General features: G+C 45.1%; 1 protein-coding gene across 2 annotated transcripts in view; it reads right to left on the bottom strand.

The window, feature by feature from the left end:
- Positions 1-4,965: 4,965 nt before the first annotated feature.
- FAT2 (FAT atypical cadherin 2) overlaps positions 4,966-16,122 on the bottom strand; it is a 74,639-nt gene continuing 63,482 nt past the window's right edge. For both annotated transcript variants that reach the window (XM_069969106.1, XM_069969107.1), the window contains exons 17-24: positions 14,731-14,874; positions 14,449-14,646; positions 13,081-13,882; positions 12,758-12,903; positions 10,276-10,681; positions 9,851-10,004; positions 9,106-9,662; positions 4,966-7,120 (exon numbers count right to left, since the gene is read on the bottom strand). In XM_069969106.1, coding sequence (XP_069825207.1) covers positions 6,660-7,120; positions 9,106-9,662; positions 9,851-10,004; positions 10,276-10,681; positions 12,758-12,903; positions 13,081-13,882; positions 14,449-14,646; positions 14,731-14,874 — 2,868 coding nt within the window. In that variant the 3' untranslated portion in view covers positions 4,966-6,659. The remainder of the gene's footprint in view (positions 7,121-9,105; positions 9,663-9,850; positions 10,005-10,275; positions 10,682-12,757; positions 12,904-13,080; positions 13,883-14,448; positions 14,647-14,730; positions 14,875-16,122) is intronic.

Raw genomic sequence — 16,122 nt, 5'->3', positions numbered from 1 at the left:
GTGTTGGGCCCGCTGGTGGGTTTTCGGGGCTACTTGTCATGGTGGCTAGAAGTGGTAACACGGATCCCCAGACACACGGCAACCGTATCTTGGTTAGGACCAGTGTCGGACTAGCCCACCAGAGGACTGGAGGATCTCCAGCTTTAGAACCTGCACTAACATTGACTGATATGTTTTTTCTCACTGGTTCTTCATTGGTGGGCCCCAGATATCCCAGTCCGACACTGGAATTGTATGATGCCATTAACTGGATAGTTATAGATTCGGAAAAAATGTCTTATACTATCAGTATAGAGCATTACCTAAACTATTTAGAGGGACAGGGACTTCTCTTAAATGTCCCAGCCACTGTACTGTACAGTCAGTGTTGGACTGGTCCACAAGGGGACCCGAGGATCCTCCAGTGGGCCCCCAGCTGTAGAACCTGCACTAACATTGGCTGACATGTCTTTTCTCACTGGTTCTTCATTGGTGGGCCCCTAGGATCATTTCCTCTGGTTGGCCCCAGATAGCCCAGTCTGACACTGGTTAGGACAGATGTGAGGTGCGGAGTGTAGGTGCCGATGGGGCGGTATAGATTACAGAGTACCACTTTAAACAAAGTCCAACTTTACTTGTAAAAGGTGCAATAATGACAGTAACAGTACTCAGGTACAATAGGAGGTCAATCACCCCAATATAGGATAGTTCCTGGTGGGAGGGCTTCTGGTCAGTTTGTAGTTTGTGGAGACAGAAGTTTTTGTTGGAGTTTGTGAGAAACAAGTATGCAGTGCTAAACCCAAAGGTGGGTTAAGTGTCACCTGGGATAAACCTTGCCCATGCCAAGGATAACCAAGATTTAGTAAGGAATCATAGAAACATAGAAATGTAGTGTCCCAATACAGGGGTCACTAACTTGTTTACCATCTGTCAGAAAGTAATTCTGTCAGGTGTCACACCAAGAGCTGGGAGCTGTGATTTTACACTCCAGCCACTAGGTGTCTCACTCTCCCTGTGCACACCTCCAGTGTGTAAGGTTTAGCTACGTGTGTGTTTAGCCAATCACAGATGTAAGACACTGTACACTGTCTCTTTATTACTCTTCTCCCTTCCTGTAACTTACTGGTCCAGGTTTCTTTTAGTCAGTGTGTATCAGAGACAGACCCAAGAGACAGGTTCCTGCTGCAATGACTAAGGGGGCCTGGCTTAGGCCAGATCCCTTGATGGGTAGTTCAGTTCCAGTCAGGAGAGGGAGAGGACCTATTTCCCTTGAGAGAGATAGAGACAACAAGCATGCAGTGCTAGGCCCTTAAAGGTGAAGTAACCGTGAACTAGGACAACCTTTTTCTATGCCATGGATCTTCTAAGTCAGGACAGTCACCCCCTAAAGGAAAGAAAGAGGGACTGATCCCCAGTAAGACAAAGCTGCTAAGGGCTGAAGTATCTTACTGACAATGCTTGTCCACTTCAGGGAAACTTCAGTTGCAGCTCGACCTAAAGACAGAGACCTAGGACTTGTACTACCCTACCTGGCGGTCTCTGAACTGGTGGGGCAGAAGGCGGTCATATATGCAAAGCCCATATATATAGGTGAGTACGAGAATTTCTTCTTTCAAGTATCTACACTACAACTAAGTTATATTGCACTGAAGATTCCTTAAGTAAATGTTAGTGCTGGACTCTGTGCTCATTCCTCTCTGCCACACCTGCACCAGCAACTGCATCCACACAACCCTGGTTCTACCTTTACAAAGCCTAGTGCTTATATACCTGGGGCTGGGCATCACCACTCCTGGCTCCTGGGTGTAATGATGTGGCGAGGACACACTGAGCCCTGCTGGTGTGATGATGTGTAGAGGACACATTGCCCCCCTGCTGGTGTGATGATATGAGCAGCCATCACATATGACAGTTGGTCACCCCTAGTAGTGATACTAGGGACACCTGAGCTTTATTAGTGGTAAGAGGTGAGAGGAAAGCCTTGATTTACCTGACATCCTGCAGCCACATTTTCTGTCTTCCCAGAAATGTCTCCTGCCCGGTCACCAGATTTATCACCAATCCAGCATTTCTAGGACCAGCTTTGGTAACTCATGAGTGTGCAGGAACTCCAGGTGCAGCTACTACATCTGTGAGCTGATGTGCCTAAGAATACCATACAGAACCTGTATCCTCCATACTCCACCATAACTCATTTTGTGAACCAGACGTTCCTTTCCATTATACAGTTTTCTATTGCTTTAATCACATATATTTATATTATCTTTACATTCACACATGGGAAATAGAAAGTGTCATTTGGTCCACCACTCTTACGACCACTCCAGCTTTTTACAGCTATTTACTGGTCTGTTTTTTCCACTCCTCAATTCCTAATATTGTTTGTCCTACTTACTTTACTATTTCCATTTCTTTTTTTGTGTATTGATAGCGGAATCTTCACCATGCCTGATAATGAGACCCGAGAGGTCTCAAAAGCTTCTCTTCTAGTGCTGCCTTCTAAGAAATTCCGCCCAAAGTGTATACACATAGTATACACTCGGGCTGGGATCCCTAGTGGCGCCGCAAGAAACTGACATGTCAGTTTCAGTAATTAGCGGCCACAGAAAACCCTGTCAGTTCACACAATGGAGCACGCGGCTCCGGCCGCACGCTCCATTATGTGCAGTGGGGAATTTAGCGGCAGTGAAGATTATCCTGCCGGGTCATGGAACGGCCAGTGTCTTACAGACAGGGCCGTCTTATCCATTGGGCAGGGTAGGCGGCTGCCCGGGGGCCCCTGCCCTCTGTGACCTGTATTTTTAGCTTTATAAGACGCACTTATAAAACTAAGCGCGTCCTATAAAGCAAAGACGGCTCCCAAGCAGTGCTGAGCACCGCAAGGAAGCCGTCCCGCCCGCCCCCTCTATTGCTGCTCACTATGCATATGCATAGTGAGCGGCCCTGAGCGGCCCCCTCCGCCCGCCCCTTCTATCGCTTCTCAGCTGGCAGCCGATCAGAAGCCCAGGAAAGTGCAATGAGCAGCACTTTCCTGGGCTTCTGATCGGCTCAGCTAAGTGGCGATAGAAGGGGCAGGCAGTCCAGCAACTCACCCGTCCGGCGGCCCCAGCAGCTCCTCTCCCGGCAGCGCACTCCCGTCATCCTCCGGGCACAGGCAGCGGGGTACAGAGACGCTGCCTGTGTCCTGGATATGTCATGCAGCAGGTCACTTCCGGCACAGGCAGTCTCTCTGTACCCCGCTGCCTGTACCGGAGGATGTCGGGAGTGGCGCGCTGCCGGGAGACATCAGCTGCTGGGGCCGCCGGACGGGTGAGTAACTGGTTTGTTGTTTTGGGGGGCACTGGCTACTATGGGGGGCACTGGCTACTATGGGGGGCACTGGCTACTATGGGGGGGACTGGCTACTATGGGGGCACTGGCTACTATGGGGGGCACTGGCTACTATGGGGGGCACTGGCTACTATGGGGGCACTGGCTACTATGGGGGGCACTGGCTACTATGGGGGCACTGGCTACTATGAGGGGCACTGGCTACTATGGGGGGCACTGGCTACTATGGGGGGCACTGGCTACTATGGGGGGGGACTGGCTACTATGGGGGCACTGGCTACTGTGGGGGGCACTGGCTACTGTGGGGGCACTGGCTATTGTGGGGGCACTGGCTACTATGGGGGGCACTGGCTACTATGGGGGGCACTATATGGGGGGATTTGCTACTATGGGGGGCACTATATGGGGGGGATTGGCTACTATGGGGGGATTGGCTACTATGGGGGGCACTATATGCAAAGATGTGGGGGATTTGATGGTGGCGGTTGGGGGGGGGGGCCAATTCGCACCTCTGCCCAGGGGCCCATAATACTGTTAAGACGGCCCTGCTTACAGAGTGGGAACATGGCCTTAAACATTAAAAAGGCTGAATAACTAAGCACTCTCAGTTCTTTATCATTTCCATCTTTTATTGTGACTGAAAGGTTATATATATATTTATATATATATATATTTATATAAAATTGTTGCAATACCATGTTCTGCAATACTCCCGTGATCCCAAAGAATGTCATTGAGATGATCCACAACAGCTTCTTCCACCACCTAACTAGCAGAAACTGACTATGTAAGCCATAGTAACAATACTGATGGTGATGTCAGATGGGAATTATGGGTGTCGTCCATTTTTTGTAGCAATTTTTTAAATTTGTTTTCTTGTTCATGAAGAGTCACACGGCAACCGGGGAAATTATTGCAATATAAAGATATCGGTGATAATCACAGCAGGGCTTGTTATGACACAGTGACATCACTGTAACTAATTGGCCTGGGCTATTACTTCACTTTGGTCCTTACCCATTCAGGTTATCTATCTATCTATCTATCTATCTATCTATCTATCTATCTATCTATCTATCTCCTATCTTTCCCCCAACTAACCTCTCATTGCGTCCTTTTGTTTTTGAGGTTTTGAACCTTATTTAAACCTTTCCCCCTTTCTCTTCTTACCTCCAGAAAAAGAGATTAGTCTGCAATGGAGCAAAGAGCATAAGCTGAAGTACTCCATTGGAACTTGCTCATTCCTCTCTGCCACACCGGCACCTGCACCCACACAAACCTGGTTCTACCTTTACAAAGCCTAGTGCTTGTATACCCAAGGCTGGACATCCCCACTCCTGGCATATCCTGCCATTGACTGCCATGGACCACACCACACCCTGTAGATAGGGGATAACTTTTCAAGATGGCAATACTCCTTTAAGGAGGTATGTTGATAAAACGGCATTATGATTTTAGGTTCCCATATGATATAGGTTTCATATTAAATCATCTTACTATATTTATGTGCATGTGGCCTAACACTGTGCTAAATAACCCACTAAGAGCACCACGTAGCAATGCATATCGCACTACTGCACAGTACAGCTGGAGTTTCAGAAATAAAGTGCGTTGTACCACTGGATCCCAATAGAAATGTAACTGCACCAGCAGAAGTATTTATAAAAAAATTATATTTTATTGTTTTTAAAAATACAGCTATATACACAACAAGATACAATACAACAATATCATTTATGGAGGGAATAGATGACCCCAATGCCCTCTGGACCCCCAGTGGCAGCATACACAGTAGATAAAATTTGTTATATTACTAGGTGTCAGTACATTGATATGGCCCTTTGATGGCAGTATATATATATTTGTCTCAAGGTGGCCATGCATCTTAGATAGCTGTCAGGCAAATATCTCCCCGACACCCCCATCATCTCAGCTGAATGTGCACTTGTTCTCAAAAGAGAAAAAAAAACATTGCCAGGCACCTCTGGTGGTGACTTATGTCCCTTAAATGGTCGCTGTTGTTTTATGTGATCCCTAAAATATTTGTAAACCACTTAATTAACCAGAAATGACTCCTTACTCTGGAAAAAGAATTGTGAAGTATTGGCCACTAGGTGTCTCCCTTCCCTGCAATCTTCTGTCCCCTGTTTGTTGTTAGGGGAAATCTGTCTCTACTAAGAGACACAATGGGACAGAATGTACACGACAGGGGTGTGGCTTAGCATAAAAGCAGAAGAGGATGAGAGAGGGCCATAGAAATCCTAAACTGTATACCTGCAAGCTGAGCCAGCCTGCCTGCTAAAATGATCTATACTAAAAGGTAAATCAAGGCTTCCCTCTCACTTCTTACCACCCATAAAGCTCAGGGCAGCTTGCCTAAATACCAGTGTACCCACCCCTTTATGTCCACAGTGCTGCAGTGTAATTTCCCCTCTTTTCCTTCCTTCATCTTTTTAGCAGCAGTAGCAGCAGTTCTTTGTGTGACCCCTGCATTTTTTTTTATTTCTGCTCACATAACACCTAGCAAACCCAGTGCATCAGTAACCTCTTCTCCCACCACATGCCATATATAGTAAAGTACTTTAAATCCTCCACGAGTACAGTGTTTACCTGTTCAGACCAGCCAGCACACGTTTACTGGCACAACGTCATGGCATAGGCAGAGAGCAGTATGTGCTGTGGTGTGATTGGCCAGTTGAGTAAAGGAAAGGAAGTCCCTGAGTGTGCTACTAGAAAACAGCCTGGCTCTGGTCAATCCTCCTGAGAGAATAAGAAATAGCTGAAAACGATAAGGGACACTCCTATCCCCTTAAATGGGTGACTGGTTCTGCAAACATTGCGTGTCATGGGATTCACTGTCTGTTGGACCAACATGGATCTATATAGTTTAATAAAATGTAAATTAAATTGCTTTGTGTGTGTGTGCTCCAAAAAGACTCTAGGGTAAGGTCATCTACAAAAGGCTCACAACCACATTCCCTACCAGAGGTAATAATACTGTGTGCCATGCAGCTTTTTAAGGTCACCTGGACGTAAATGTGTCATGCTCAGCATGTTATAGGAAAATACAAGCTCTTTACCATCTCCTGATAAGATATTACGCCTCATCTATGATTCCTCCTTTCACAATCTGTAGGTAAGTCAAGTTCCCCACAGATTTACTGTGCTAAAACACAAGTTCTCTCGGTGGCATAGGTGCGAACCCCATGGCGGTTCCCAATACATTGTTGCAGCATACCTATATCAGCCGGTATCTCTGCCATAATCTTATGTCTTAGCCTCTTTCCTTTCTGTAGGTCATCTCATGACCTTCTCTAACACCATCTCATAGTAACAAAAGCTACACAACTTTAAAACATGACTTCTTCACAGCTGCCATAGTCACTTTCTCCCAGATCCTGTGCCTGGTAATTTGCATTAGTCATTGGCGGGGCACCACAGTCTGCATAGGAGGGCTGTGCCACACTCAATCGTACACTGAGACGCCGGACACCATCCTCGGATGGGTATGGTACCCCTTTGGGCTGCATGAGTTTAGAGGGGTAATAGCTGATCGCAGTATACTGGTCCTGGCAGGTGGATGGTTGTGGGAGAAAATCGTCCAGGTTGCGGTTGCCGTAACAAGCAGGGATTGGGGCTCTCTTGTTGTTGGCTTCTAGAGGAAACGGGAAGCCACCAAACAAGGGCTCTTGCTCAGGTTCTCTAGGAAGAGGTGGAATAGGTGGCGCGGTTGAAGGTTTCGAGTGTGGATATCTCTGTATTTCTACCGGATTATAGCTGGGTTGCCAAAATGATGAGTCTCCTGCATACACTGGAAGAAAGGAACATAGTCTATATTAGAACATAGATACTTTCTATATCTGTGTCTGTATCTAAACAGGTTTGCCTAGGGAGGCTGGATTACACTATGAAAAAACAAGCCTTATTCGAGGAAAAAAATTGCATTCATAAGACAACCTGTCTCTAGAGATAGAAGTTGGACGTGTGATAATGTCATAGCCTTCCACTCCCAGAGCTAACTTACAAAGGTAAGAGAATCAAGCATTCCTGGAGCTTAGAGAGAGTAAGGGCTGTCACTCACAGACATGTAGATACACCGCAGGGAATTCCTGATCTCGGATTAAAGCGAGTGACAACAAGTAGTAGCTGCTGTGTCTCTCTTATCAGCCACCAGGGGTCAGTAGCGTCTCAGATCTACTCATTGCAGGGCTGTGTCCTAGTACTTGTAGAATGAAATCTCTTTAAAGGGGCTCTTTAAAGCCTATGATCAGTCACATATGTATATCTGGAGATTCACATATGACTGTTATGTGTCAGTCACATATGTATATCTGGAGATTCACATATGACTGTTATGTGTCAGAGATCCATGTACATGTACTAAAAAAATTAATAATTTATAATTCACTGACATCTAGCATCTACTCTATAACTGCAAAAAAATTTTTATAAAATTTCACTCTGTGACCCTAATTTTTTATACTGCCAAACAGGTAGACTGGGTATAATTTTATCTGGTTACAAAAGGAAAAATTTGCATTGGAGGCATCTTTCACAACTGACGTATTAACCCTCAATTGGTTCATTATTTGCTGTCAATCACCATATATTCTCCTCAGGCCAGATCATCTGATACTCAGGGTTCACAGGGCTAAAGGTGTTGTATGGGACAAGAAAAACATTATTTCTTTTCTTTTCTTTCTTTTTTTCCCTAGAAACAGTGCCACACCTGTCTATAGAATGGGTCTGGTTCATCAGCTCATGCTCTGTAATACAGTAATACATGTGACCTGTGGGCCGGTGTGGTGCTGGCACTTATTGACTACTTTCAGATTGTTTTCCAGGTTGTCAAAATCGTTTTTGGTCTAAACATAGTCACTAGGTGACCACTTTTGGGTCTTTGGAGTCATTGGGAGTGCCTGACCATGCCCTTTCTAACAGGTTGCCAATAGACTTAATCAAACAGCGGAAAAAGCTAGTTTCGATCCAACTCCAACCTAGCCGGACCTTCCGCATTTGATTCCTGATGCCTTCCCGGTCCGTGCGGAAGGAGGATACATCCCGGGGACCGCCTGGAATTCCGGAATTCAGCCTAGGTAATAGTCTGTATCCCGGAATTCTAGGTGGTCCCCAGGCTGTCTCCTCCTTCCGCACGGACCGGGAAGGCATCAGCAATTAAATGCAGAAAGTCCGGCTCGGTTCGAGTTTGATTGAACCTAGCTTTTTCCGCTGTTCGATCAAGCCTAGTTGCCAATTCTCTCCATATCAGACGTAATAAAATATGACCTTTTCCCATCTGAAAAAGGTATGCTCTATCCACAGGATATTCCCCCAGAGAGAAGGACAGGACATGTGCGCTCCACCTCTTTCTTTTAACGGGTGACTGGGGTCCATATTCTCAAACCCGCAGGAGCCACAGCTGTTGGAACCCCACAATTTTGAGACCCTAGTTTCCCATTAAATTGGAGTGGCATGTGCGCCACTGCCCCAGCAGTCTCTATGGGAGATGCAGAAACATGAATTGACCCCTTGCAATTAGCTAGTTATCTCTTATAATAGTAAAGAACATCTCTAAGATATCATACTGAACATAGGCTGGTGGGTGCACATACACCCACTTAAAGCCCCCTTTATGTGATTAGTAGTTAAGTGGCCGGAACTTTCTTGGCCAATCAGACGCACCAAGTGGGGTCAGGTGTTGTCTCCCTCCAGCCGCCCCATGGAATAGAATGGCGTGTAGGGCTTTGTCTATGCATTAATATACTTGCTACTCGACAAGATATAAGAAACACTTACTGTTGTCTTCACAGTCCCAGTTGTTCTTGGCAATGGACTCGTTGTCAGAACTGGATGGAGGTGCTGGAGGTAGGTTGGGGGCCACACTGCAGATGGCAGGACCCCTTGTCCCTTGGGGCTTACAGAAGGTAAGTAGCTCCGGGATATTGTTTCTCCTCGATTGACCTTCAGCATCCAACTGATTCCGAGCTACGTTGCTGAGAAGGTTAAGTTCCATGGGTGCCCCTTGGGTGCCCACCCCAATGTCTCTGGAGATATACTGCTTTATATCAGGGTCTTCTTGCGGGGCAGGTTTATGGTTTCCAGCTCGTCTGCAAATACGTTTTCTGAAGATGACAAAAAGCCCCACTAAGAAGAGGACAGCAAGGACCCCTCCTAGGATCTCAACTATCTCCTGAGCTCCGGAAATAAGAAACCTTCTATCTTTTTCAGGCTCTTCCACTTCTGCACATATCTGGCCGCCATTAACGTCGCTGCAGTTGCAGGTGCTGCTGGGTGTGCAGAGGTCAGGCTGCCCACAGGAACCATCCGGACAGCTTCTCACTGCTATATGACAACTGCAAGAAAGACAACATCGTAAAACAATTAATAATAATATGAGTACAGTATGTATTATGTGACTTTCCAAGATCCTTGGGTTGATCCACCATAACCAATCTATGGCCTGGAAGAAGCTGGTCTTGTACCCCATACTGGTCAAATGGACTATCTCACTATATAGAGTAAAATAATGCTAGGTACTCACCTGTCACCCTTAAATCCAGGAGGGCAGCTACAGGTGAAACCATTGGACATGGATGTGCACATTCTACCTTGCACACAGGAAGACGTGGAACAAGGGTCTGGGCCCAGATTACACTTAGGACCCGAGAATGGAGAATGACAGAGACACGAATAACCTGGGGAAATATGGATAGTGTAAGTATATATAGTTCCACATCAAGCACTGAATAGATAAGGCTTCTTAACCCTATTAGACCAAGTTCACATATGTCTGACAATTCAGCATTGTTACTATGCGATGTGGTTGCATGTAGTGCTTAAGGGCAACCGCACCAGAGGGCAACTATATCAGATCATAGATGCAATAAGAATTCCCATCTGAGTTGGCTTTAGATTGCTAGACATATAGTATGTGAACCCGATCTTACGGTTTAGTCAAGTACTGACCTCCACTGGCCATCTCTACACACATCCTGCCACTTGGACAAGGCTCCCGGCTACAGGCTTGGGTATGTTCACAGCACGGCGTTATTCCTTTCAGATGAAGAGCGGCTCCCAGACTCTCCACTGTTTGCCCATTAATGCTGATGTCGTCCATACAACCCTGAAATCCTTGAGTGACTAGGTCATCCATTTGTAGGAGTCCACCGATGATCAGATGAGACATCTGCCTGGTGCATGGCTGTAGAGGCTGCTCCGTGTCCACGTTGTCCAAGTGCAATTTGACGGTAGAGCTTGATACCTCCAGTATAATGGTATGCCAATCCCCATCATTTATCCGTGTCTCCAAATCCAGATTCTGGGGGGTAGCTCCTGGGCAGAGATGCTTATAACGTACAGAACCATTATCAAGCTGTAAAATAGTAAAAATAAATAAATAATTAAAATCTGGGAAATGAGCCAAAGTCTGAAGCAGGATATGACTCAACTGTGGGTTTCTATCATGAAATTATTATATATTTTTTCTGCCAATTAAAGGGGTACTCTATCCATATATACTTATCTCCTATCCACAGGCATAGCAGGGATCATCACCTCCCGCGATCATGAGAAGGGGAATCCGACTCTCTCCACTGAATAGAAGGGTGGGTTGGCATGCTCTTCATTCATTCTCATGAGTACAATGGTTGGCTTGGTAATCTCAGTGGCCCCGTAGAGAATGAATGGAGTGGCTGGGTGTGCATGCCAACCCCTTGCTCCATTCATCGGGGAGGGTTGGGTCCCCTTTATCACGGTCACAGGGAGTCACAAAGGTTGAAGCTAAAGCTTTGGCTGTCCAGGCATGATGGGAGTTGTAGGTCTGCAACAACTGAAGAGCCAAGGTTCCCTACCCCTGCTCTAGACCTACTCACTGCAACTACCGCTAAGCACTTATGAACAGTACTAAGAGTAACCACTAGGGGCAGTATTAACCCTGTTGTTTCATTTCTGGCGCTGTGATTGGCATATTAACCGAAGGGATTGTGCAAGGGAATAATGACTCCTTCAAGGGCACAGACATAATTCAGAAATACAGAGAACTGACTTAATCACTTGTCCTACCACAAGCCAAATCTCCAAGCAGTGAGCAAGCAGAAACAGAACCAGCACGTACATCGCTCACATTATTCATAGACAAATTTTAAAACTAATTTTTTTAGAAGCTTCAAAATGTCAAAAAACACCTTCAACTTGTTTCCTCTTGTAGCTACCAGAGACAATGCCAGCCGCAGCCTGTAATTCATGAACTGTGAGTCTACTACTCATTGGTTTGGCGGCAGATCAGGGACCGGTTGTGGATGTAATAATGATTGATGTTCTTCAATGCCCTCCACCTTACTATACTACACACTATAAGATATTGTGTCTGCGGTATCAGTCATTTCCTGTTAAATCATAAAACTTTTACTTTCCACGTTCATAATGTTAAAGAACTCTAGTTAAAAAAAGGTACTGGGGCAAGCTGAGACGTGTCAGGATGCCTACGGGCAAAGCTGCCTACTCATCCATACATCCTCCCTAGCCACATTATGACTCGTAGCTATAACCCCTTCCTGGATGCTGGGTATTAAAGAGGATGTCTCATGACTATAATTGTTGTCCATATGTCCTATTAAGACATATAGACAACAATAAAATAGGGTCCCCTGAGTCAGAATACGGAGCCACAATGGGACAGGTAAGTATACATCACTGTCATTCACCCCACAGCCCCAGCAGCATACCCAATTATCATTCTTTCCTGGACAACCCCTTTACGATTGGTAGTTGTACATAACTCCCCCCTTAAATGTAAATAAGTGCTGTGCAATAAGATGTTGCTCCTCGGGGGTGGGGCTTAAGGAGCCATCACAGCACCAGAGGATCCTACAGTGTCCTAAAACTCTAAAGGGACCAAAGATCAAGAAACAGGAAAAAACTCCAATTGATGGTAAGCTGAATGGTAAGCACCTATAGCTACTCAGTTAGGGGTTACCATCACTAACAGCTGGTGGCAGTATCTACAATATTGGCCATATTGGTTGTCACTCAAGTTATCCTGATACAGATAAAATTACTCGAATGAAGCTGAGCGGCCATATCAGCCTTTAAAGAGGTGTGCAATTGCACACTGTTTTTCTAATCATGGCTCTCCTCCACTTTAAGAACCCTCTTAGCCAATCAGCAAAGTCAAGAAGGTCACATAATGTCTTGTCGGAGGATGTGGGACTCACTTATTTTGAACCATTGCTTTGGTAGGGTGGAGGGCATTTAGTGAATGTTCAAGTCTTTGTTAGAGGTTCCACTTGGAACTTGGTGGACCCCATGGTCCACCTTTTGCCATTGTTGACCGTCATGCTCCCATGGTCAACCAAAAATTAGAATTCAGGACAAATATGAACAGAGAATTAGTTATGCTTTTCCACGTACATGGCTGATGCTTTTACATTCTAACATATTTTTCTCTTACCACCAGCAGAGAAGAAGCAGAACCATTAACATTCATCAGAACTGATTGGGGTTGATGGGTTTTAAGACGTAGCTTCACTCTCCATCCTCTGGAAACTTCCTGGCGATGATGCAAAAAACTGTGACCATCGAACCGCAAGGCTGTACCTAATAATAATAGAATTACGACTTTAGATGTCATTGAACACCAGTTATTCTACATCCAGAATTCTAGAAGACTTTGACACTTTCCCAGTCCTTCTTGAAGAACTTAAAATAACTTCACAGGAACGGGAAAAGCCCCCTCCCCCTCGCGTAAGCAGGAACATATAATTATAGACTTACTGTTGCATGAGCAGACTTGTTGTAGACTGTACTGTGGAGTAATAACACTCAGACGGGCAGTGCTGTAAGAAGATAACACTGACTGGTCCAGCTTTATCACTTCATGGCATGCACGACTTTTGCACTGGGCTCCATGACAGGGCAGGTAAAATATGTTATCAATGTGTAGCCCCACAGTTTGGTCCAGCTCACGCCTGGCTGCACTGATTTTCTCCGACATTATCTGAGGATTCCCGTTGGAACTTGTTCCAGTCACCAAAACCAAGTCCAAAGAAGAAGACTCCTCATCCTTCTGTAGACTGGCCATCTGAATCTGTTGGCGGTCTACTGCTAGAAGATTCCCAAGGAACCTTTGAAAACTTCGCCAGTGGTCACCTATGAAGTCTTCCGGAGATAGCTTCTTGAAACGTAGAACCAGCGCTTGTTGGAGAGCCTCATCACTAAAACACCATACGTAGATATGTACAGGAGCTGTCGAGGAAAATGTCCCATCACTGACCGTGACATTGAAGAAGTAATGTCCTTGGCGAAGACTTTCAAGTGCTATAACTTTGCCATCTGTCATCCCTACAGAAAAGAGGCCTTTTTTCATTTCCTCCTCAGCCAACCTGTACATTAGAGTGTCATGGGGATCCTGGTCTGTGGCATGAAGCTTGCCCAATACACTGCCATGGAAAGATGCCTCACTACTGGTGATAAAAATTTCAAGTGGCAAGACTGTAGGAGAGTGTCGGCTTTGGTCAATGACTTGAATACTGATAAACGTGGATGAAGAGAGGTGTGGGGTGCCGCTGTCAGTAACCTACAAGAATAATTGGAAAGAAGTGGGGGTTAACACTATTTTTTGCCAACTCCTTTCATGTAAAAGATCTAACTTTAGGCAAATTTTTAGAACCGAAGGTCTACAATTCTTACATTTATGGGTGTTCATTGGGTCCTATAATGCAACTTCTAAGTAGTACCATATAATCAATATATACAGTATACTCACATACTACTGTTGAGTGGACTTGCCAAACTGTTTGGATTCTGCAATGTTTTCTGCACCCAAACTAGAGTGCAGAACCCCTTAGGGAGTCCTGGAAAACCTGTTTTCCTGGCAGTCCTAGGTCATCCAACTTCTCCATGCATCAGGAGTCAAATACCGAGCGATAAGGTTAGGAGAACCTTGCCTAACCCAAACAGTTCAGCAAGTCCGCTCAAAACTACATTTAACTAATTGATTTCCACTGGGATTCCATTGGATGACTCTCAACGTTTTAGATTCAGGCTTATCCAGTAGATATTGGGCTTCATCTACTACTCGTGGAGTCAATGGAGATTCTTCACTGTCAATCATATTTTATAACACTATGAAACCATTCTTACCTGGACTTTTAACAGATACTTCTCCTTCACACTTCTGCTGAGAATAGATGTTGTAGAGAGGACACCATCTTGGCTGATGTAAAACGCGTTGTCCTCATTTCCTTGAAGGATTCGGAAAGTGAAGGGAGGTCCGTGTTTGGGGGAATCTTTATCTGTTGCAATAAGCGTCATAACGCTTGTACCGGATGGTGAACCATCCTGAAGAAAAGAGACGACACCACATTAAGAAACATATGAAGGCATTGAGAAAGTAGCTCACACTGCTTAAACAGTGACCCATACCTGAAGCACAAGGCTGTAGTTGGACTGTAAGAACATGGGAGGGTTGTCATTCACATCCAGTAAATGTACGTGGACGAGTCCGTCAGTGAAGAGAGATGGGGCACCATTGTCTGTGGCTCGGACCACAAGGGAGTATTTGGATTTCTGGGAAGGATAAAGAACATGGAAATGTATGTGAGAAAGAGGAACAGACTAATATACTAGAGGCCCCCATCTGCATTATGCATTAAGTGTGGTGAACTACGTGCTAAGGTTTCTGTAATCCCTGCCACCAGGTGGGATGAGGATTGGGCAGGACAAGTATTACGGTTCCCAACTGGGCCTGGCAAATGTAAAGTGAGCGGCACTGCATACAGTGTATGCATCAATGCTTAGTACTATACTAGAGCACATAGTCTGACAATAAGCAGAAGTCCTCCTGTATGTGTAGTCTGTGGTGTGGTATGAGAGCACCCAGCCATGTGAATGTACACCTACTATAGTGAACACCGACGCATGCACTACATGCACCCCCGCTTATTTTACATTTTCCAGGCCATGTTGGGGGGGCACCTCTAAGAATTTCCCCTACCCTCACAACACTAAGATGCCAGCTTAGAGATAAATGTTAAAGACCCCTTTAAACCGGCCTAGTAATGCTTATTTCTCATAATATGCTTGTGGCCACTGATCAGCCAATGAGAAAATGCTTGCTTGTCGTCTGACTCCATCTTTTATGCATCTATTTAAGTTATTGTAATCAGATTATGTGCGGCTGACCATGGTGAATTTAAAGGGTTACTGGAACAATCCAGCACAATTGATTGAGCCTTGTGGAGGCTTAACAAATGAGCACCGATCACAGTGATCGGCACATGTTATTTATTAGCCATCTAAGAGAGCCTTAAAGGGGTACTGCAGCAATTTTTTTTTCCTTTAAAAATTAACTGGTAACAGAAAATTATTTGTAAGTTACTTCTATTTAAAGAGTCTTTCAGTACTTATCAGCTGCTGTATGTACTGCAGAAAGTGGCGTATTCTTTCCAGTTTACCAAGGAGCTCTCTGCTGCCACCTTTGTCTGTGACAGGAACTGTCCAGAGCAGTAGCAAATCCCCATAGAAAACCTCTCCTGCTCTGGAAAGTTCCTGTCATGGACAGAGATGTCAGCAGAGAGCACTGTGTTAGACTTAAAATAATACATCACTTCCTGCAGGACATACTGCAGCTGATAAGTACTGAAAGATTAAGAACTTGAGAATTCTAAATTTAAGTAAATGACAAATCTGTATAACTTTCTGTCACCAGTTAATTTGAAAGAATTTTTCTTTGCTGGACTACCCCTTTAAAAAGGGTATAATCCTTTAAAAATTATAATATTGTATGTACTATCTTTCTTTGTGCCAAGATCTCGT

Source organism: Dendropsophus ebraccatus, chromosome 1 (assembly GCF_027789765.1).
Source record: "Dendropsophus ebraccatus isolate aDenEbr1 chromosome 1, aDenEbr1.pat, whole genome shotgun sequence".
Classification (NCBI taxonomy): domain Eukaryota; kingdom Metazoa; phylum Chordata; class Amphibia; order Anura; family Hylidae; genus Dendropsophus; species Dendropsophus ebraccatus.
Note: the sequence above shows the minus strand (reverse complement) of the source record. Positions and strands in the feature narration are given on the sequence as shown.